At 45.2% G+C, this 23477-nt stretch overlaps 1 protein-coding gene across 4 annotated transcripts in view; it reads left to right on the top strand.

The window, feature by feature from the left end:
• NR6A1 (nuclear receptor subfamily 6 group A member 1) overlaps nucleotides 1-23477 on the top strand; it is a 103208-nt gene that overhangs the window by 60753 nt on the left and 18978 nt on the right. For 3 of the 4 annotated variants that reach the window (XM_067309095.1, XM_067309096.1, XM_067309097.1), the window contains one exon: nucleotides 22918-23148. The exons of the other annotated variant lie outside the window; for it this stretch is intronic. In XM_067309095.1, coding sequence (XP_067165196.1) covers nucleotides 22918-23148 — 231 coding nt within the window. The remainder of the gene's footprint in view (nucleotides 1-22917; nucleotides 23149-23477) is intronic. 4 annotated transcript variants of the gene reach the window in all.

Here is a 23477-nt window from a genome sequence, read left to right on the forward strand (position 1 = left end):
CTTCTGGAAGACAAAATATAGAGGTATGTTTTCCAAGAGAGCTGTGCTTGTATCTGTACTGCTTACATCTAGAAGACCAGACTTTGTGTGAATTGGATAATTACCTTGTAAATGAGCCAGAGCAAATGTGGGTTTGTGAAGTATCTTCTAATTGAGTAAAATAATGACTAGCTGCCCATTAAGTTAGACTGGATCATGTGGAAAATAGTATGTGAAGATGTAGTTAAAGACTGTATCATGAAACGTATGTACATGGGGATCAACTTGATATCCAAAAAATAAGTTCCACCATGTGGAATAAGTTCTTGAGTCCGAAGTAGATACTTGGCATGGAGGAGATCCACTGCTACCAGAGCCAGCAAAATGGCTGCGAATTGTAGACTTGTCTTTGGTGCAAATCTGCTGCAAAAGCAAATGAAAGCACATTTTTTGAATGGGTTTGCTGAAAACAGAGGAATATTGGGATTAAAGAGTCTTAGTTTCTTTTGGGGGTTTGGAGAAGAGTGTGATTTGTTGTGCTTCCCGCTGAACTTGCTACTGTTGGTATATCCTGCCCCAGTCCTTATTTCCTATCTACTCGATTTGTTTTGTGGTGTTGGAGGGGAGGTTGTGCAAGATGACCACTTTTTCCAGTTTCTCCTGTTTTTCTCCCCATTTGTGAAGTTAAGGGAAATTCCTTAGTACACAGAAAACACAGTTTATTTTGAACTGTCTAGCTATGTAGAATAGTTTTATGATACAGGAATGTCATCCTGGAAATGTGCTGCACTCTTGGGGACTCATTTTATTAACAGCAAGTTGTAGCTATTACCAATATGTAGTAGCTTTCCTCCTCAAGTACAGCATCTTATTAGCATAGATTTAAATATTTGATTTACAAATGCTAATGCCTGCTGCTCCAGTAGTATCATGTATGACACATCACAATAGATACGGAGTTTAAAGATTGTTTTAAATGGCTTTAATTCAGACAGAGGTCAGAAAAGGCAAGATAACAGCAAAAGAGGCTATGTCAAAAAGTAATTAGAGCAGGACAAATGGATTGTGCAGGCATGTCGAAGGCTGTTATTTCTGTAGGCAGTGAGTAGGAAAGGTGTTAATGTAATGTGACAGATCTGGAGCAAAAACGAGGGTGCAGGGAAAACAAATAGGAGCTGACCAATGGAATGATTTAAATTATGAGGTTTGCTTTAACATAATTTGATTACACATGAACGAAATGTTTAGTGTAGTTTCTCTGAAAATCTAATTGTCTTAAAGACTGCACGTTGGATTCAGTCTTTACCTCCGAAAGAAATGTTCCCCATTCTGTGGCAGTCTTGCTGTGTATCAGTAATAAGCATGGGAATAGTTCACCCTGTGCAGCTTCACAAATGGAGAGCGCAGAAGATAGTGCTAATCTAGTAAAATTGGCTCTTAGCTGCAGTCACGTACATCTTAATTTGGGACCTCATGCTGTCTGGGGGGGGGTGGTATCTGGGGCCTAGATGCTGCTGATACAAACTATGTGAGGACCGAGAAACTATTTTTTGGAAGGGAAAGGACTAGGGTCTAATTTAGCAGAGGGAAGACGAAAGGTAACAGTTATTTTTTCAGGACCTGGCTCTTGCTCTATTCAAAAGCGCGAGCGATATCAGCAGGCGGGGATGGATGGCAATGCCGAAGTGCCCTGGATTATATTCTGCCCAATCCTTTGGAGCAGTTCGGAAGAGATGCGATTTCCCTGGTAGTGTTACCCTCCAGGCCTCAGGCTGGCGTCGTGCTACCTGCTGAAGGCATAAAGGTTTGACTTTGCAGGAAGAACGGCCTGCATAGTTTATGGGGGTATTTCTCCAGCATCTGCAATAGCAGAAACTTGAAATGCTGAAAGCGTTTTTCTTAAGGATCCACAGATAAAGCTTTGAACTAGATGCTTAGCATTATGGCTAGGCAGTGAAAGGGGATTCAGAGGCCATGGAAAATCATGTTCACAGACAGTTTGGCTTGGCAATGACCCACAACCCTTGTACAATAGTGCCAGGTGTGTTACTGTGCCAGGTCTGCCAGTGGTGGCTTTCCTTACTGGTTTGAGTCCCTCTAGAAATGAAGTCCAAGTTACACTAGGCCTTTTTTTTATTATGGGAATTTTTCCTGCTCTGCTGTCAAGTCTCTTTTTCGCTTTACTTGTCTTTGCGTTTCTGATAAACATATTCTCCATATTTTCCATGGATTTTGACATGTTGCAATTTCATTTAAACTTGATATCATCTCATGAAGTAATTGTGGTTTATAGATGGTTAAAGTGAGATATGTTGAATGTGACAAATCATTGAATGCTCAAACTGAGGAGGTACTGGCAGAGTTAAGAACATAATCTAGGAGTTCTGATGATGTTATTTGATCAGTGGAATATGCTGTTTCCCAAATTGATGTATTCTTGGCGAATTACCTGAGAACAAAAGGAAAATCTGCAGGTATGATCAGGGTATACCAAACAGTCCTCCAAACTTTTATTCTGAGTCTTAGAAATACCAGAAGGACGTTTCTGTTCCACTTTTCCCTCTCATCAGAAGCATACAGAGGGCATTTAGACTTTGTGAATTTACAGCTCCTCTATTATCCATTCAAAGTGTTTAAAAAGACAAGTTCTCTGAGCTGAGAAGCCAGTTGCTCAAGAGCATTTCTCAGGAAGCCGGTTATATTTCTGGCTTCCAGTAACCTCTAACTCAGCTTATTCCTGAACAAATGATTAGCTTTATATTTAATAGACCTCAATGGATTTTTTTCATCCATGAGTATGTCTAATGGCTTTTGAACCTCTGGAAACGTTTGCAATGTATAGGAACCTGTAGAAGTGAGTTAATAGGCTGTGTGTTTTATGGGAAAAATAGTATGTTTGTTTTTAAACCTGCTGCCAGATCATTTTGTTTGAGACATATTTTCTATAGTGTGATATTAGATGACATGTTGAAATATATGATAGAGATACAGGGAAAAACATAACAGAAATCCCTCTCTTCAGAAATCTCTGCTTAGGAAGCCTTTTTCGAATTAATCATCTTCTAGGGCAGTCACCCTTTAAGCCAGCATGTACGGTCAGGGAAGCGGAGGTGCAGAATGCTCCTATGAATTGCACAAGGCCTAATATGAAAACATACCCATCTTTCGGTAGAGAGCTCAGTATGTATTTGAATATGTTAGAGAAGCTGCAAGAACAGAAAAATAAGTAACAAAAGCTGTGTTTAGATGCGGTAGTTTAATTTCAGATTATGATGAAACAACCGAAGTGTTAAACACTGCACATTACTGCTTTTTGGATCAATTCAGGAAGGAAGCTGTGGCAGGAGAGCTCAGTACTGAGCAGCACATGTAAGCTGATTCAAGAGAGGCTATTGGAGAGTTACTCTTACAGCAGCTTTAATATACCCAAACTTAAAAACCTCACTGGAGAATAAGTCTGAAAAATCTGCCACAACATTTAATTTGAAAGATGAGAACTATATAAAAATGAAGGAACTAATTCCCAGGGAAATAAACAAAGTGGTTACAAAGATAATGCTGGTAGGCAACATTAGAGACCATTTAAAGACATCATCTCAGGCTCAGAGTAAAACTTGTACCAATTAAAAACAAACAGATGTTTAAGAGCAAAACCTCAGCATCATAAATAGCAAAATAAAGGAGGTTATTAGAAGCAGAAAACAATCCTTCAAAAATTAAGCCTATGCAAACAAGGAAATAGATGTTATTACAAACCTTGACAAGTTAAATATAAAGTCTGAAGAAGGCAGGTAAAAAAGAAATTTTATGTAGCTTCTTCCTAATGATTTTAAAAGCTAATTGCAATAAAAATAAAAACAGAGAGCCAACTAACCAGCTGGTGAGACTCATTTACGTCTTGGTCATTTGTGGATCATTCAAGGAAAGTGAGATGGTTGTAGAAATGTTAACTGCGTTCTTTGCATTACCACATCGCAAGCGCTCAGGAAGGTTCTTGCCTCAAAAGATTAGGCAGTAGCTAATGAATGTCTTCAGGAGCAGAAATACATAAAAAGTTGATTTTTAAATCTTGATTTGTATCTTTACATTGCTCAGCTTTAAAGTATGACTAAGATACTACAGTGCAGATTATTAATCTGCTGTACAGTTTGCTGTATTATTAAACTAGGTATCGCGGTGGTGCTTGGGGTAATGGCTTGGACGCACGGCCCCTCCGCACCTCCCGTCCTTGGCATCTCCATCACTGTCGGATGCTGCCCTCTCCTGTTCAGTCCTCTCTCTGGAAACAGCAACGCCTGGTAAATTCAAGAATCTGGTAAGAGTTAATGGTAGCAAAACATAGCCCTCAAATGACTCCGGGTGGTAAAAGAGCAGGTTTAAGACACGCACTAAACGTGGAGGGAGTTCAGCCCGGCAAGGCATCTGGAAGCGCCTGCCGCGGGAAGCAGTCGCGGCGGTTCGGGAGACGTCTCCCCTCCTAGCGCTTTCGGGGGGAGACGAGGTCAGGGCTCCGTCTCACCTGAGTGTATTGCAACTCTTCAAGTTACCACTTTTTTTTTTTTTTTTTACTTGCTGTAAATCCCTAGGATTAGAAACTGTAGACTTTTTTCTGTTTTAGTAGAAAACCTACATTTATCTTTGCTTCGAGATATCCTTGCTTATAACAAACGCAGCTTGTGCCTTTCTGCTCAGCATTTCTTTCATGTCACACATTCCTGCAGATTATCCTCTCTGCTCTGGTTTTCAGTGCTGGTCTGAAGCTGTAAAAACGTACCACCTACCCTGGCCCTCTCCCAAGCCCCGCTGACGTGCAGGAGGCACAAAGCATTCGGTTAGTTCAAAGATTTGTCCCATACTTTTAATGATCCAAAACAGCTAAGTTTGCAACTGTAGTCACGAAAATGTGTTTGATGTAGTCACAGAATCTGCGGTTTTAGTTCTGCAGTTTGTTTTTTATTCATTTCGGCGTCTGAAATTCAAGGAAAAGTCCTCTATTTGGCTATTTGGAAGCAATGCTCAGAACTGTAATAGTAAGAATAATAACTTTTGGTCTGTTACTATTAAAAACACCAGCAACTGCAGTAGACCAGTGTAGTCAGTATGACTGCAATTTATATAAGTTAAGTATCTAAAAGGGCTAAAATAATCTTCTGGCTTTTTGGTTAACCACTTAAATGGACAAAACTTTTCCTGCCTCTTCAAATATGGAAGATGTTCTTTGCCTTCTGACCTACCTGCCTATTCCTGTGTCCTGTTGAACATTTGCTTTTTCAGTCCAGGTGTGGATCCATTTCAGTTTTGGATGAACAGATTTCTGCTAATTTGTGTGTACGCTTGTGTTTATGAAGTGCGTTATTTCTGTAGGCTGGAATATGCTGTAACCAAGCGTTATTACTGCATTTGATGTGTGTTCAGTTGATTCAGCAGCCGTGAAGAAAAGCCGGTGACTACAGTGACCCGCGGAGTGCAGCGCAAGGGCCCGGTGCAGTCTGGGGTGCGGGGTATTTTCTCAGCCAGCTGCGGAAGTGATGCTGTCTCCCCGTGTACGCAAGCTCTGCAGCGGGAGGCAGGTGCTTAGGGAAGTATTGGGGGGGGAGGAGGCAGGTTATTACTAATAATTAGGACCTAGCTCAAAGACTTCAGGATGTTTGCTAGAACGATCTGGTGCTGCGTGACCTGATTTGGTTACTTACAGTTGCAGAATACTGCGTTTGCGGGGAGGATGAAGTCATCACGTATGAAGAGGAGCTCTTTCTGCCGAGGGTTTAGAAAGGAACTCGATTGCCTGCTCATAGAAATGTAAAGCTTTCCCCTTTGCAATTCTCTTTTCTTGTACTTGCCCACTAAGGCAGTAAAACCATATACTCCTCATTCCTACAATCCCATTTGTTTTCCTTTTTTCCTCTGAAGGTGACCTCTCTAAGGAGCCCTTAACCTCCCCCCTGCTTTTTCCTCTGTTATATAGAGATAGTCTCCACTATTTGTCACTGGTGAAGCAAGATGCAATGAAACACTTCTTGCTATCTTTTCAATGGCTCAGGATACCAAATTCAGTGCTCAAGCAAATAAAAATATAAATAAACAAAACTGGAAATTTGATAGATCTATTTTGCCCAATGACCTATTGAGCTAGTAATAAGGAGGAAAATTCTTAACTTTATGTGCACCAAATGGGTGTCTTCACCAGAATAATTAACACCACGTCCTTGGTGCTTTAAATACTAGGGAGCGGAGTAATTACTTGCATCTGTTATTACGCTGTTATCACAAGACTTCTCAAAAGTCAAACTAATGTTTATTATTACTTCTTGCAGTTCCTTCCACAGTTTCTGTAAACAATTTTCCTTAAAAATTTTTGTTGTTTCTGAAATATCTGAATACATAAAGAGTGAGGTGAATAGAAGAGAGTTACATGGAAAGTATGAGCCTCATTTACATGGAACCAATTCCTTCTCACAACAGTAGATGAAAGTGATAACTTCTTTAGTAATGCTGCTGTAACCCTGTTCCTCATAGCTGAAATATGTTAATCTGAGTTTATAAAATTTATCCGGCTACATTTGCAAAACAGCTTGGCATAAGAAGGCAGTGTAAAGGTGATACTGAATTTCAAGTAACTGCTCTGAACCTACTTGAAATGCAGGAGGTAATTTTAATGGTATGTCATACCACGCTCTCATCAATTGAACATAAATTGTGCATTGAAGAATTTGAGTCAAATAGAAACTCTTACCGTGGTGTGAGCCAGCACGTCAATAAAGTTTATCCAGGCAATAATTGCTAGAAGGTGGGTCTGCAGGCAGGGATAAAATGTTGGCTTTTGCTTTGAGGAGCTGAGTGTGCCTCCTTCCATGAGGAAATGGTAATAGCTTTTCACTTTCATAGTGATTTCCGTATCTACTATTTGTTATTTGAAAACAAAAACACTTTAGTATTTTGATTTGATCCCTGGCTCAACCTCCCCCCTTCTTTTAAAAAGTAATGTGGTATGTTCAATTGTGTCGAGCCAGTTCTTATTTTAAATTGCCTTAAACCCTGAAATGTGCTTGAGATTGTCCTCTGCAACCCCCAACTTTGTTCCTGCCACAAAAGGGTTGATGTCTCAAACTGGGTCAACATAACAGAGCACTGATTGTTATGAAAATAAGCAAAGCTTCACTGAAACTCAAAAGAATTATGAAATGACCACTATGGGTGGGAGAGCGAGAGCTTGAGTAAGGGCTGTCGTGGTCCTAAAGCAGGCTGCTGTTGTGGGTTTAAGTGACCTGCCATGTTATTATGAAGGCTTTCAGTCTTTGATTGCAAAAATCAAATTCAGAATGTTTTTAGGAATTAGATGTTGCATGTACGTGACAGTATCTCAAGACAGTATCTTAAAAGAACTGAGACTGTCACGATCGCTCACCGCTGGAAGCTTGCTAACTAATTTCAGGGCTTGCTGACTATTCTAATAATACTTCTACATTTCCAAAGAAGTTACACAAAAGTTTGGGAATTTCTTATCTCTGGAATTGTGGTCTCATGACTCGTGTACTTAGAATTTACTAATGTCTTATCTGCTGTCTTGTTTTTTGAATGCACTGATACAAATATGCTGTTGCATTGAATGGTTAGTCATAATGAATCTCGATTTGACATTTTTTCTTGATTCAAAGATGGCATTTAAACGCTGATGAAAATCAAGCTGCATTATTATGTCAGCAGCTCCCAAGCAAATGCTCTTCTGGCCCCAAAGGAAAGTGTATCTAAGTCTAGAAATAATAAAATGCTTTTCCCCCATGCGTTAGCCTTATCTAACTTGCAGTGGGAACTGAGTTTACAAACAAATTTGGTCCCCTTGAGTAATTTGTTATTTACAGTGTGTTTGCTTCAGCTTAGTAATGCCTGCTCTAAGCTGATGCCAAACAAGTTGCTCATGTCAGCAGGAAAATCGATCTTGAATCAAGCAAAGCAGTTTCTTGGCTCTGCTGGCCAGGCTGACATGGACTGGAGCTAACTATGAAAGGCTAGCGCTGGCCATTTTGTTAATCAGCTTTAAATTGCTTCGGGATAATTGTTGATTTAAGGAATGCCCTGAGGTCCTGCTGTCATTTCAAGGGTGGATGGGTGAGACCAGAGGGATGAAGACTAGAGAGATGAAGTATGACCAGAGATACAGCCAGGCGCTTCTCATTTGGCACCTTGACTATACGAGGAGGAAAATCTGTATTTTTAAGAGCTTTACTTAATTTGCTCTTAGCCATTTATAGGCCATATGAGCAGATCGGCTGAGCTGGTGCTGCAGTGACTCGAGCTGCTAACTCTTATGAGTTCTGTTTTATAATCCGACGACAAATTTGGGAGGAGTCCTGCCTGCTAAACCGGCTCTGGAGGGCTTCTCTGGCTTTTCTTGGCCAGCCGGCAGCGGTGCCGGGGCAGGGGAGCCGCAGGCGGCTGCGGCACCCACCGCGTGCGGGGCCAGGGCGCCTGGGCCATGGAAGGTCCCTCTCGGGGCCGGGCAGCACGCAGGAGCGCGGACGCCCTGGCTTGCAGAATTGCATTCCAGGAGATAGGGGAGGGGAGAAAGACCTACGTTTCCAAAACTGAATTTTAAAGCCTTGCACAACTGCACAACCGCGACACGTATTTTCCTTTTCTCCTGCCACATTTATAACCTGTGATCTGCTCAACACTGTCCTCTGACTGCCTTGTGTGATACCATAGTTCACTGTAGAAAAACGGCAACAAAACACAGCATTTTTCCTGTCTTCATGTGCAGACAAGTGACCGTGGTGTTTACGTGCAGATGGGGTTACCATACAGGTACATTTTGACAGGCTTTTACTCATGCATTTTGGTTGCAGTTTACTTTTTTTATGGCCTTAGGAATTGCTCCCTACTACTTTCATACTAGTGTAGTGTTGCATTAAAGTAAAAATCACTTGGAAACTTCCGCTTTGTGGAGAATGTCCGGACTGCCACATGAGGAACAGGGAAAACCGGGGTACAAGGGCTGAAGGCGACGTTGTAGGTGGCTTTCTCTGTTTCCATCCAAGTCTTTTACAGTATACCCTGGGTATCAAATCTCACTCGGTATATTCTCCTATTGCTTCCCATGCCCTTTCCTCATGGACATCCTGTCAAGACAATAAATCTGTCGCCGGCAGCATTGTCACTTGTCAAGTTTTTGGCAACGTTTTTTGGCTTTTACTCTTATGAACTGGTGTTACTATAAAATTTTAGCTGACAGTTACAATAGTGTCAGGTTTTTTGGTTTGGGGTGGGAGTTGGATGATTTGGGCTGAAATACAAGCCAGCTACAATGTTTTTCCTTTTACCAGACTTGCTTTAAGGGTGTTTGGTTCAGACAATGGAATTAATCTTCCTTGTCTTCTTTCCCTGCCCTCTGCCCATTCACAGTTTGGCCTCTCATTTTACAGAACAGTTCCAGATCCCTGCAATTATTTTCTGCCCCTGAAGATTTATTATGGACAAACTGTGACATGTGTATTTAATGTAAGTGAGTTTCGAGTAATTTGGAAGATTTGGGTTGTTTGGCCAATTTTCCGTTTCTCAGCACCAGGTTTTGTCTGTACTTGCAGTTGTTTCTGGTTTTGCATGTTTTATTTTATTTTTTGGTAGCTCTGTTTTGAACCCTAGCAGCAGTTGTGTGAGCAGCGTTTCATGCTGGCCCGTTATCCCAGATTAAGTTGCTTTATTTCAGATCCCTGTGTTCACATAAGCCTGCGGTGTTGCAAAAGAAGTGCTCTGCATTCTGGTCACACTTGTCGGAGGGGATGCCGGGAGCGGAGCGAAGTGCTCGGATAGGACAAAGAATGTCGGGGTTTTGGGGCAGGCACAATTACAAACAGCTGTGTAAACAGCACAGCCGGGGACCGGCTTACCTTGGCCATGCGCTGGGAGCGCCGGGCAGGAGGCTCCTCGCGCGGGCCCTGCCTTGGTAACCTCCACAGTAAAAAGAGGAGAAGTCAATCCAAAGAGCACGTCAAGGACTGATGCAGCGACTTTAGAGACTGGCAGCGTAAGCAGATCCGAGGAGTTGGCCCAGCACAGGGCTGCTTTGCCACCACTCGCTCCTGCACTGCGCACCTGCTCGTGCAGACGTGGCCTGGATTATCCTGGATCTCCAGGAGTGCGCTGCTGAGCTCTGGGCTTGCGTGCACGCGGGATTATCCACATTGCAGCATGTCACCAGAAGGCAGTGAAATCCCAGGCTTGGGATCAGATGAAATATGAGCTCCTTTGCGCCCCCCCCCCCCCGCCCTGACTTGTTTACTTGAGTCAGCCATCCTTGGAGCATGGCTGAGCCCCGCGGTCCTCGGGGTGGGAAACGGGAGCAGACTGCGATCATGGAACTGGGCAGGCATCACGAGGTCGAGTTAACTCGGCCTCAGCAGAAGCTTTTTTGGCCCTTCCCTTCAATGCTGTGGTGTGATGTGTGCGCGTCGCGTACAGCTGACCGTGGGATGGGCTACTGAGCATCCCATGTTGGCAGCACTGACAGCACATGAATGTGTCCGAGGCCGCTTTCATCCCAGAGGGGTGGGATACCTATGTGGAAATACTCATTGGTGCAGAGGAACATGTGGCTGTGACTAAGATCTCACCATTTCCAGCTGCTGCTTCAGCGCTACTTGTTTTGATGCGCATAGCTAAATCAGTCAACAGATTTATCGTTATGAAAGTTTGCACTGCTACCAAGTTTGGAGGTAGCGATAGTCTAGCTTGAGAAGGACGAGATGAGCCGCATGGATTTTTTTCTTATGGGAAAGAGAAATTAGAGGAGGACAGGACAACTGATGTCTCATCTAATATTTTTTTCATTCTAGTGAAGTTTTTCTTTCTGGAGCGATGGCTAGCGTAATTCTAGCAATAGCACTGCTGTAATTATTTCCACAGGCTTATTTTCCATCAAGTAAGCGAATGCCAGCTTACTGACGAGCCAGCGTAGGTATTATTTTTAAATTCTGATCACCTTGGCCTTTGCATTTATCTGTTACCAGCTATGTATGTGCCTCTTCCTATTGTTGTCTCCGTACCTACAGCCTGTATTTAGGCCACGGTGTGATTCAGGGGACTAGAGCGGGGCTGTGTCGCTCCCGCCTTATCCCCGTCGGCACTGACCATATGACTCCTCTCATGGGACGTGCTCTCACTGGGACTCAGGGTCTTTTCCATCGCTGCTGGCACACCTGTTTGATTGCCTGATCCCTTGCTGTTCTCCATGCAGTGGCTTGTTGTTCTCCGCGTGATTTCAGGTTCCCTGTGCACACTCGCTGCTGTTGTTTCCAGCTAGACAGGTGTATTTTTTCTAGAGCCATGTTTGTTTTTATGTTAATCTGGGTACTAACCTTCAAGTCAGCTGTTGTGAGGCTGGTGGTAAAAACACAAACTGGTGCTGAAATCCCTTTGCTAAACCAAGTCCGTGTTAAACAGTCTCAGAGGACAGAAAATAGGTTATGTTTAATTTTTAGTAATATTTAATTATGACAACTGAGGCAACTTTAAAAGCTATGAGAAACTGTTGGTGTAAAATGTTCGTACTGGCAGAGGGCAAATGTGATATTTATGAGAAGGAGGGAATGGAAAATCTGGGAAGGGTAAGGACAGACTTATTCACCGTTCCCCCTCTTTCCTAATGCATCTTGTTTTAGAGTATTATTTTAATTGCTAGGTAAATCAGTTAAAATGTTAATTGAACTATGATGAATGTGTTCAGTATGGTTATGTGTTCAACATGGTTGCGTCAGGGAGAAATTATTTTGCATGTGAGTGCTGAAATAATGATGAGGGATTGAGGTTGGTTGCCCTGCAGTTGGATTTACAGCACTGAGCACACAGGGCTCCTCTGAAACCAGCAATGGCTTGGACAGAGCAAAAGGATGGAGGCTTTGGACATCAGGGGAAAAAAAAGGGACGTCAAGAGTGACATGATCAAACATAAATACTAAAAAGGGTCTGGAAATGTTGTCTCACAACCCCAAAAGTGGACCTCAGTGAAACTGAAATGTGGAAAATGGGAAACATAAACAGATACCCATTTCAATACAATGTATAATTAGATATATTATTAATGTAGAACTATTGGAGGCTTTTGTGCAGCCTGGGAGCTTGGCAAGATTCAGAGTAGTTAAAGAGCTGATGCTTATTATTGGAACTTGGTCATAGCCTTGGAGAGGATCAAAGGCATCTGCGCTGAGTCTGGGTTTGGTCCCCAAATCGGACTTCCCGTTGCAAAGGTACCTGCAGCGATTTCCTGAACTTCGTCAAAAGTGCCTGGTGTTGGCCATGGCAAGGGGATACTGGAAGAAGCAGATTCTGCATCTGTGTGTCTGGTAACTACCATGTTTCTGTAAACAGGAGATATGAAATGGAGTGTTAACTCATGATTTATTGACGGCTCAGCTTTTCGAAATCTTATTATCGCAAAGAAAATGCCTGTGTTCCTGCGGTGAGGAAATTGGTGGTATGAGCGTTGAGTCGGCAGCGTCACGCGGGTGCTGTTCTTCCGACCGCATTGTGGACTCGCTGCGCAGGGGGTTTTGCCCTCTGCCCCGGAGCAACCTCCACAGCAGCACGGGGTTTCCCACTCAGGTGGTGTATTTGTACTGCCAGGCTGTGTGGGTTCGTGTTTACACCAGGCTGCATTTCTCTTCGTGGTAAACTGCTAGAATCGTCTCCTACGCTGGGCGCTAAAAATGTGTTTCTTAGCTTGGGCCTCGAAATTCTCCCATCCCCGTACCAGTGTGCTGCGCTCTGCGCAGGCGCTACACCTCAGCCACACGATGCAATCTCGTTTGCTTAGCAATAACATCTGACCCTTATGTCCTGAATTGGTATCTCAGTGCGAATTAAAACTCAGAAAGATATTTTGGTTAATAGTTGTTACCAACTTAATAATTTTCATAAGATAAGTATCTCGGGTTCCCCCCCCCCCCCCCGGCATGTTTGTCAATTTAATACACGATCAGAGAGTTTTCATTAGCGTGCTAAGAATTCGGTGGAAAAAGTATTTTAAAGGGTTGTCAGGGCGCGCAGCCCGGGGGTGTCCCCCGCGCTGCCCGCGCGCGGCGGGAGGAGACGGACCGGCTCCGCGGGCCGCGGCGGCGCCGCTCCGGGCCCCGCGGGGGAGGCGGCGGGCGGGAGGGGCCGCGCTTGGGCTTATTCAGCAAGAATGGAGGGGAAAAAAAAAAAAAAAAGCCAAGCGAGGTTTCCGCGGAAGAGCGAGCTTCTCCCCCCCTCCCCTTCCCCTTCCCCTTCCCCCGCGCGGGCGGCTTCCCCGGCCCGAGCGCCCCGACGCGCGGCGGCTCCCGGCGTTTTCCTCCAAATCCTGGCGCAGGGCGTTAAAAAAGCGGCGGGTGACGTCACGGCTCGTTAGCATAGGCGCGGGCCGCGGCGGGGCCCCGGGCGCGCCGGCCCCGCGCTCGCTGCGCGCCCGCGCCCAGCCCCGCGCCCGCGGCGGGATGCGCCCCTGACGGCGACGGCGACGGCGGCGGCGGCGGCGGCGGGGGGATGAAGCGCGACGCCACCTTTATGGACGGTACCGGGCGCTGCGCGGGGCTGCGCTGCGCTGCGCGGGGCTGCGCTCGGCGCGGCTTTGTTCGCGGGCGGGCGCGGGGCGCGGGGCGCGCAGGCTGCGCGCTGACAGCGGTGCCGGCTCCGCTCGGCTTCCGCGGCTCCGCGCTGCTTTTCGTCGCTTCGCGTCGCCCCGGCGTCAGGGCGGGGGGTGCTCGGAGCCGCGCGGTAGCCGCTGCGCGTCCGCGGGGGGCGCGGGGGGGCGGCGCGGGGGCTCCCTCTCCCCCCCCAGGACCCCGCGGCAGCGGCTGCCCCGGCGCGGGGGGCCGGGGGGGCTCGGCGGGGCCGCGGCAGCTCCGTTTCGTGGGGGCTCGGAAACGGCACCTAAATCTGTTTGCTTTAATTTATAAAGCAACGAAAAGTTTTTTTTTTTTCCCCCCTTTTTAACACAGCTTTAAATTTTCGTGTGCTGTCCCTGAATCTTAAACCTTTAATGGCAAATCAGATTGTGTAATTTCTTTAAACAGTATTAGTTTGTTTTGTGACTTAATTTGTTTATATTTTAAACTTCCTAATCCCTTTGACCATCTGGGAAAGCTTTTTTTAGTATTGTTAATTATTGATAGTATCGGGGTCATGTAGGCTCTTGATAACATAGTTCCGTCTCTCCTGGGACTAATACTAGTTCACAGATACTTTACAGCTTTTTTTCTATGATTGAAGACATTGGCAAAGCCTCCACTAAATGCTCTTTCAGAACAAGGATGAAAATATTCAAGGCAACTGTATTCCGTGATTGGGTAGTGCGTTTTAAAAAGTAATTGTTTGCAACTTGTGCCTAGGCCCCGCCTGCTCATAAACAGGGACACTTTTTTTTGTAATCTTACGTTTTCTTAATCCTGTATTATTGCTAGTCATTACGCATCTAGATAGCTTAAGTAGGTCCAACAGAAATCTTTTTAGGCAGACATGCCAATTTTTAATCTTACTGTTTTGTAACTTTCCTATCTTAAGAAATAGAGTGGAAACCTTTTAATTCAGAGCAAGTTGTTATGCTGAAACGAGAGTAGGTAATCACACAAAACGTTTGATTTTCTTTTTTTTTAATTGGATTAGAGAAAGTTGATCAGTTAGGAAATCTGTTAAACTCTGAATTGATCTGCAAAGCATGTAGATGTGGATAAAGTGATTGAAAATCTTGTGCATAACATCTGCAAAATGCTATTTCGGTTAACTAGTGTAGCACGTTTGTAATTTTGGTGAAATGGGCTTTTGTTCAGAACTCTTTGTGAAACAACCGGCTCAAATAAATGATCAGTCTTTTTAACATTCCTTTTTATGTACATAACACAATGGAATTTAATGAAGATCTTGTAGAGTTCTTTGGCCAGTTTCAGCATGCAGTTTGCAGATGAAATAGATTTTTACAGATTAAATTCTGTAGAATTTAAGTGGTTTACCAAAATTTTGGGGGAAGCAGGACTCGGTATCTTTAATTGGGTCTGGTCACGTGAAATAAGCTCTGTGGGATAGATGTTTTCTAGCTTATGTTCAGCAGCTATGTGAGACTGAGGCAGTTAAGAGCCATCCACTAAGAAGTTCCATTTTACAGATTAGTTTTTGATATGCTAATAGTGATCAATCGCTGGGCTTTGGAAGGGAAGCCTAATGTGTTTATATCAACCCCACATTGTATTTGTGATTTATGCGTATATGAAAAAAAAGTAACCAGTGACTTCTGTGACTTTTTTTATGAGGGTTTTCTTTTGATTGAACTCTTCTTCCACGGAAACAAAATCGATACGCAATAAGATTGTGTGTTTGGGGTTTAATTACTGGAAGGAAGTAGCAAAACTAACACGCACCAGCCATTTCTCCGTCACGGCGCTTTTACTTTTTTCTTTTCAATATTCCGGTCGGTGCTTTTCCAAACGAGCCGAAACCTCCTGCGTCTCCCTAAGCGTAACATCTTCTTACAGTAGGGAGAATAAGGTTGTGGGCAGCCTCCCCCTTTCTCTCTCTTTTTTTTTTTTTTAAGGCTTCAGGAGGCTTGTCCATTTAAATTAACCTTTATCACAGCTGGGCATACAAATGTTTTTGTTTTAGTTCACAGAGGGTTAATGCTATTCAGGCTCTCACTATAGCCGGCCTGATCGCGGGAGCAGCACAAGCTGCTCTTTGAGCGCGCCGGTGGCCAGGCGGGAAGCCGGGGGCTTGGGCCCGCTCGCCATGGGGGCTGGGAGCCGGCCCCACTCCCGCTCCCGCTCCCACTCCGGGGGGGGAGACACGAAACAGCGGAAAAATTTAATCCGGGCGTTCTCCGATTCTAACGTAGCGAAAAGCCCCCAGCGGCGGCGTGCCGGCCGCGGGTCCTGCAAACAATGCAGCAGCCCCTGGCAGCGGGGCGGAATTGCTCCCCGCGCTGAATTCGAGTGCTTTTCCTTGAAACCGAAAACCATGCAAAAAAAGGTATTAGGAAAGATAAGGGGCAAGGAAATCGTAACGCGTTTGCTTGTGTCCGAGCCGCCCTCCGAGGTGAGAGGAGAGCGGGAGCTGGCGCGCAGGCGGTAACACATGCGTGAGAGCTCGGCCTCCCCGAGCAGCTGCTCTTCCGCGGCCTGAAATCTGAACGTCGCTCAGCAGCACCTCGGGGCGCCCTGTTTTAGGATGAGTTAATCGAGAAGCAAAGAAATGAGACGTAGCTGAAAAGGCGTTAAGTGTATTAATCAATTGCGGTGTGGAGCATCACCCCTGTAATCTGTACAGGCGAGAAAAGCGTTCCTAGCTGAGAAAATCGCGTTCCGTTGTATAAACGGGAAGTTCTGAGCTCTGCAGCTTTCTGCGTCTTCCCTCTCTCTTCCCAGCAAAATTAAATTCCAGCATGCTTGGTTCTTCAGCTTTTCTGGTGAGGGTTTTATGCCTTCACATTTTTCCTCAGTCAGAAAATGAAGATTTGGGTTCTGTTGAAGCGCCAGTGTCTCAGGCAGGACAAGCCATCTCCTGGGTCTCCGCCGTGGACGTGAGTTCTTATTTCCAGGGTAAAGCGTTTACAGTGAGTTGCAACCGTTGTTCAGTTTTAACCTAATGTTGCGTCGATATGATGCCTTTTAGCAGCTGTGGGAACCTGCTAAGGTTAAAATAGGGTCTGGGTCCTCCGTGGGATGCCGTGTGCTGCCCGCGTGTTGGGGGACACCACCAACGCGCGCGGCCTCCGCAGGGTGCGCTGGCACGAACGGGACGGGCGCCGGGGTGGTGGCTGCTTGCTGATCTCTGAGCAAGCGTCCTGGTACCTTGAAATAATTCGTGTGCATTTTGTATGCTCGTTCATGCATTTTTATGTTCTCTTTATATCGTATGTAAGCCGTGCACAGAAATTTGAATGCCCACGTGCTTCAACATGCTTCTGCGGTATTTTCTTTTGGAAATTCATATGAATTTCCATGTAAGAATTATCAACACTACTGGTTTCATTGAGGGGAAAAGTAAGTCTCTTAAAACGTGTATTGTTTCAACCGTTTGCATTACAAAACATAGACAAGTAGAGTTTTTCTCTGCTTTCTCACACTGTCTTCTGTGACTCTTGTGTAACATCATAATATTCTTGTAGAATTTACATTGTATTAAAATGTGGTATGAAACCTACCATGACCTTTGCAAACAATGCCTCCTTTAATGTGGCTTTGGGGAGGGGTTAGTGAGGGAGTAGCCATAAAAATCTTCAGGGTTCAAGATGAGGTTGAGATTTTTGTGAGTGCTTTTGTTGTAGCAGCAACTGTTTGATTTAGTGGCCCCTGTTACAATGGATTGCGAGAACAAAGCCAGAATATCCCGTATATGAGTTCGTTAAATGTAAGACATCGGGAAAATTGAAAGGAAAAATGCTTCCTCAAATAAAACACGTGCAAGCTATTTGAAAAAACTTACTGTGAACTGTTTTGTTTCTTAATCAACATTGTCATGCATGGCTTTTAAAACCAGAGGATTCGGTGAGACAAGCAGGAACAGAGTCCAGGGAGGGGGGAGGGCTTATTTGTTTTGAAACGGTTATACCTAGTACGTGTTTCGATATTCTGGTGAAATTTCAAGGCTAAGGGAGTTTAGAGCGTTCCCAATGCAAGGCTGCTTCACGTAAATTGAAAAGCATGGGTAAATTTAAAGTTCATTGCTAATTCTGCCGCAGCTATCCCAATGTTCACTTACGCAAGAAGCTTGCATTAAGTAGGGTGAAAAATAGCAAAGGTCAGGAGTTGGCAAACCCGAGGGCCGTGGTAGGATCATCTAGAGGCTGATCGGAATTCCTGCAGGGTTTCTTAAACCACTGCAATTCTCAGGTTTTCTGTAGGTAATTATTTTTAACTACCAATTTTGTTTGAGCAGCAGTTCACGGGGCATATGGGTCCCCTCTAAGTTCCTGGAGATTTGTGTCTTTGTTCATAGCGTATGCCGCAGTGCTCCGCGGTGGATTTTAGTCTGGGAACGCACCCGGTGAGAGCTTTGGCAGCGGGGCACGGGCAGCGCGAGGTTATTGTGGCGACGGGGTCGTTCACACCGCCTCGCTGTTGCCCCTTCTAGTGGGAAAAGGGGTGCTGGGAGGGAAGGATTCGGGTTCTCTGCTGCCTTAATCATCCACGCTTCCTCCGATCCCTAGGCGACGGCCCTATTCTTCCAGCAACAAAACAGCAGTGCCTGGAAATGAGCCCTCGGCGAAGGCCCGGCGCTCGACGCCTCTGCTCTGCACGCCCCGGCGCTGCTCGTCGGGGTTTTGCAGCGTGCAGCGCTGTCGGTGGGCACTGAGCCTGCCCGCGGCGGCCGTGGGTGCCCGACACCGCGGCGGGGCAGGATTTATGGTGCGCGCGGTGGGAGCCGAGGTTGGGACCCGGAGGAGCTGGGCTAAGGTTGAGCTAAACCCCCCAGATCGAGCACTTCTCTGTCCTCGGCTAATCCCCCGCCCTCCCTCCTCCCCGCTTTATCAGATAGCTGAAGGTAGAGATTATGCAATTGGGGACTACAAAGTCATGTTTAGTGGCCTCTCTTTAGCGAGATGTTCAGATAGGTTAAGTGTTGTCCATGTGATCTTTACCAGCATTCCTCTGCCCGTGGTCTTTAAGAACATACCTAGGGTTGTCTGTCTTGTGAAACTGGGAATATTTTAGTGCGATGATGACACCATGAATGTTTCTTTAGTTACAGTTTGTGTTTCCTTTACTCATTCCTTTATTTTAAGGTTTAAAAACAATTGCAGTGAAATTCACAGTAAAATGCAAATTTGCATACTGTGCATCAGTGAATCTTTTAAAAAAAAAAAAAGTAATACAAATCAGTTATTATAGGGTTTAAGCTGTAGAGAGAGCTGCTCATGAACAAAATCAGCTGGTTTAGATTTTTGCTTCGCTTGTGTAACTGAAAGCTGGTTTTGTTTCTGATCCTAGCATGTTTGACTCATTTATTTCTATTGGGTTCATATGTTCTGCAGTAGTAAGAAGCTAAGCACTGGTTTGTCAGATTGCTTAGGTTTTTTCAGGATTAGAGAGGACTTTGCTGTGGCTTCTTCCTTCTGCCACTCCAGAAGTCCAGTAGATAAAAATATCATTGTCTCTGGAAAACTCCCTAGAAAAACGTAATTGAGGAAAACCACGCTTACTCTTGGCTTGCTGAAGTCTGCTTGAGCAAGCGTCTCTTCACAAACTAGGGCTCTTTCAAGGTTAGGCTTTTTCAAGGTAGTATAGCAAACGTAGTATGGGTTTTATGGAGTTGTGGTGCCTGCTCTGCCTCCTGCATCTCCCACAGGTATGGCCTGGAAACTTGTTAGCTCCTTGTGCAAGGCAGTGGGCTGAGGGAAGCGTACCATGGCCACAGCCCATCTTCTGCCTGAGCTATTCAAAATCACGTCTCTTTCCAGTGCTGTGGCTAAGTTGCTCTTCCCTTCCTGCTTTTGCTGTGCTGTCTTTTTAGAATAATTGTGTTGGGTGGTTTCTCTCTTGCTTTGGGTTCATGCTATTTGTTCTTTTCCTTCTTTTCAGTTTTCAGGGTTTTTTTCTTTTTGTCCCATATACTGTCTCCTTGTTTTTCCGACTTGCCTTGTCTGCATGTCCTGTCGGTGTCTCTCTCTTTTCTTGGTGCCCTTTCCTCACCTCTCTTTATGCACCGTCTCAATCACTTTCCCTCACCCTGAGATCCATCATCTCAGACATCTGCATGACCCTCTACTGCTCATGAAAGAAATGTTCGTGCACCGATCGGATCACTCTAATTCCCTCCCAACCTGGAAAAATCGCAGTTCCAGCCCCTCTGATGCCATCTCGGAAGGGACTTTGTGTCTGTGGAAATACGATGGTGCCACATAGGTCACTCTCCTCTGCTCTCTGTCACCTTGACATACCTCGGAGGAGCACTGGCCCTGGACTGCCTTCACTTTCCGTCTAGCTGCCGTCTCAGAGGAAGGGAAAAGCAGCTCCAGCTGCTTGAATCTCTGGCTCCGCTGATGGGGAAAGCTTGAAACGCCATGTGGTCAGGGCTGTTTCACCTTCCCCTTCTGAGAGCAGAACCTTGACCGCTTCGTGGCGGTTTCCAAGCACTGCCGTATCCTTCTAATTTTCCGTTAATTTGAACTGTAGTTATAATATGACTCTTTGGAGCGGAGATGTTCCTGTTGTGTGTTTGGAAAAGCTGGGAGTGAAGGAATAACTTCCTACAGAAAATACAACCTTGATCCAAAGTAGGATTCCTGAAAAATTTACGTGCTTCTTGGTATCTTCTAAGCAACTTGCTTTTAAGTAAATGAATGTAAATATCCATGTCACACAAACTACATAGTGAATGAGCCTCAGTGCTCTCTCAAAGTTTAGCTCTGGAGACCTCAGGCTCTCACAAAGAACCCCTTGAACCATCTCTCCCCGGTGAGTTTTCAACTAGCCTTTGACGTTGCCACCTCATGGGTGCCTGCATTAGCTGTGGACATTTCTGCCTATCTAAGGCTGTGTGGGTGTGCATTCAAGCCAAGAAATACTGGAAGTAAACCGTCTTAATTCCCGTTGTGTGAGATATGCCTAACGGAAGTATGGTTCTTGAGTCCCATTTCTCAAAAGCAAAATGATGTCCTTTCTGCCCCTCAGTGCCTCTCTCTCACTAGATCGAAATGAGGTGGTCGTCCAAGTAAAGATTATTTGATAATTGAACAAGAAATCATGTGAAGTATACTACAAAATTGTATTTATCCATGAATATGCTTGGATAGTGTCCATTTTTGAAGTGCAGCTCTGTTTGTAAGCAGCAGGATTTTTAGTGGGTTACAATAACAAGGAAGGGGGAAGATGGAGAGATTCACCTGGAATGAGAGGGGTCAGTCTGTTTGCCTGTATTAAGGATCTTCTGCAGGAAAAGGCTTCTGGTGCAATTTGCTGAAACTACGTTAAGTATAGCTGACTTCTAATGTGAAGCAAGATTTGGGTCTCCCTATGTAGATCCGAGATAACGAGCATACATCTAGGTTAACTAAGTCAGTTGCTTTAGCTGTCACTTACTTCTTCCCTTCAGGTTGACATCTATGTCTATGAAGATTACTATGTGCTCACAGAGATTCTTGCTGAGCTATACATCATCCCTATTCTGTCTCAGAGCGAATGTTAAAGTCTTACGATCCTAAATTTAATATGACAGCTCCTATTGCTGGGAGTCGTACAATTTAATTTTTTTTTTTTTTTTCATCCAGAGGCCTTTGAAAGGTTTGGAAAAGGAATAGTAAAATCAAGTCACTGCGGCTTAACCTTATTTTCGTTTCTGTAATAACATTGACTTAGATTCTGGGTGTGTGAATTATATAGTGAGGCTTTTGCTGGCACTGCTTGAGCTAAAAGAGAAAATGAAGAGATGACCATGTCCCTCTGCTTGTCTCCATTTGTCCCAACAATACGCAAACCCACCAGTATTTCTATTCATGAAACGGAGAGTTCAGGACGTATTTGTCAGGCGTGTTCTCTGGGTTTTCACACCCTGATCCGTGCCAGCTGACTTAAGGGAGATACAGGAAACTTTCCATGTAGCATCACGTTCACTGCTGACAGCCACCTCCACCTAATTCACACTCCTCTCGCAGGTGGAAATTCAGCCAAGACTCTCATTGCTCGCTGAGCTGCCTGCTGTAGGGTTTTTTTTCCCCCCGCTGTCTGTGCTCTACACTTTTCTTCCTCTTTTGGGGCCTGTTCTCTTCTATTAATAAACACTGTTAAGTTAAATGAAGGCTGCAGGTGAAAACACACCTGCTTGAAAGTACTGTCCTAGCTGTGGGAAAAATAAAAGATGTAGCCTCCTACGATGCTGATGTATTATTGTTCCCCAGTGTTGTGCATGAGCCTGGCAGCCACTGTCTCACTACCCTATAGAAACACAAGGTTTTTTTCCCTGATGTGCGCACATAGTGACTTCTGTTAATGCCAGGTATTGAGAAGAATGTTCTGACCAAAATGAAAAAAAAAAAAAAAAAGGAAAATCGGAATAAACTTTTGAGGTAGTACAGCATTCTTGTACCGCATCAATGAGGAAAATACATCATTCATTTCTTTGATCTCATCTCTGCTCTTTATTAAGTGCCATTAAGAGGAATACATAAGCTCGTGTCAGGGAGGCCATTCAGGGCCTCGGTTTGCCCCTGAGTAATGACGGTTTATGTTCTGCTGTAAGGTTGCATGTGGAGTGAAAAAAAAAGTTATTTTGGGACATGATGTGGGTAACTGTAGCCACATAAAACTTTTAATTTGAAACACACACTCTTCAGTATCCCCTGCAGCCAGGTGCTTGATACTGGAGCTCGCGGCAGCGGCGTAGCAGAACAGCCGCGTATGGAGGCAGAGAAAGGGGACGTCTGGGCAAAGCGCCTCTTCCCTCTTCCAGTGCTACTTTCCTTTTGGCAATCTCATCCTCAGAAAGAGATTTGTTACCTTGTGGGAGAATCCCTGTTTCGCATGCAGTGGTGCTCTCTTGAGAAAAAACTTTGTGTGCAAGAGCATTAAAAACGCGTCAGCTACCTCGGAGATATTTTGCTGCTCCGATAAGTGAATGTGGTCTTCCTTTTTGATTTTTCCTAGAAACCTTCAGCACTGGCTGCCAGTTTGCTACATCATCTTGGACGTTTTGTTTAAAATCAAGCTATTTTTAAGATCGGAGTGCAGTATTTCTCCTGGGGTTGAGGACCCCGGTGCTTGGCACAGCCCGGCAGCGGCTGCCTCGTGCCGCGGGGTCTCATGTGGTCCTGGGGAGCACCTGCGCCTCTGGGAAAACCTTGGCTCTGAAATGGTTTTGATCTGCTTGGGGGGACTTTGGGCTGGCCACGGGATGCCAAACGGAGGCAACTCTAATCCAGGAGGGAAAGTTTCGGGTCGCTCGATGAGGCCGTTTTATTGACTACAAAGCGTTTCTTTTCTCTTCCAGATGAGCGGGTTGATCAGCGAACCTGCCTTATCTGTGGAGACAGAGCTACAGGTCTGCACTACGGGATCATCTCCTGCGAGGGCTGCAAGGGGTTCTTCAAAAGGAGCATTTGCAACAAGCGGGTTTACAGATGCAGCCGGGACAAGAACTGCGTCATGTCGCGCAAACAGCGGAACAGGTGCCAGTACTGCCGGCTGCTCAAATGCCTCCAGATGGGCATGAACCGCAAAGGTATGGGAACCCGAGCCTGTAACAGGGGAGGGCACAGGACATCGTGGCCCGTCCTCGGGTGACAGAACCTGCCCGTTCCCTCCTGGCCTGCTTAGATACTCAACTGAAAACTAACATAAATCTTAGTTTACCATGAGTTCTTTGGCTGGTCTCTGCCACCACTGCTCCTAAGGCAGGGAGACTTCCCTTCCTCCTGGTTGTGGGTTCGCTCCGGTGCGAGCAGTGGTTGGCTTTGGCGGTGCTGTGGGCTACGGCCGGTGCTCGCTGGCACCGCATGCTCTTGGCTCCTGGCGGACCCTGTTTGGGCTCTGATGCCAGCGTGTCCCCAG

This window comes from Apteryx mantelli, chromosome 21 (assembly GCF_036417845.1).
Source record: "Apteryx mantelli isolate bAptMan1 chromosome 21, bAptMan1.hap1, whole genome shotgun sequence".
NCBI lineage: Eukaryota > Metazoa > Chordata > Aves > Apterygiformes > Apterygidae > Apteryx > Apteryx mantelli.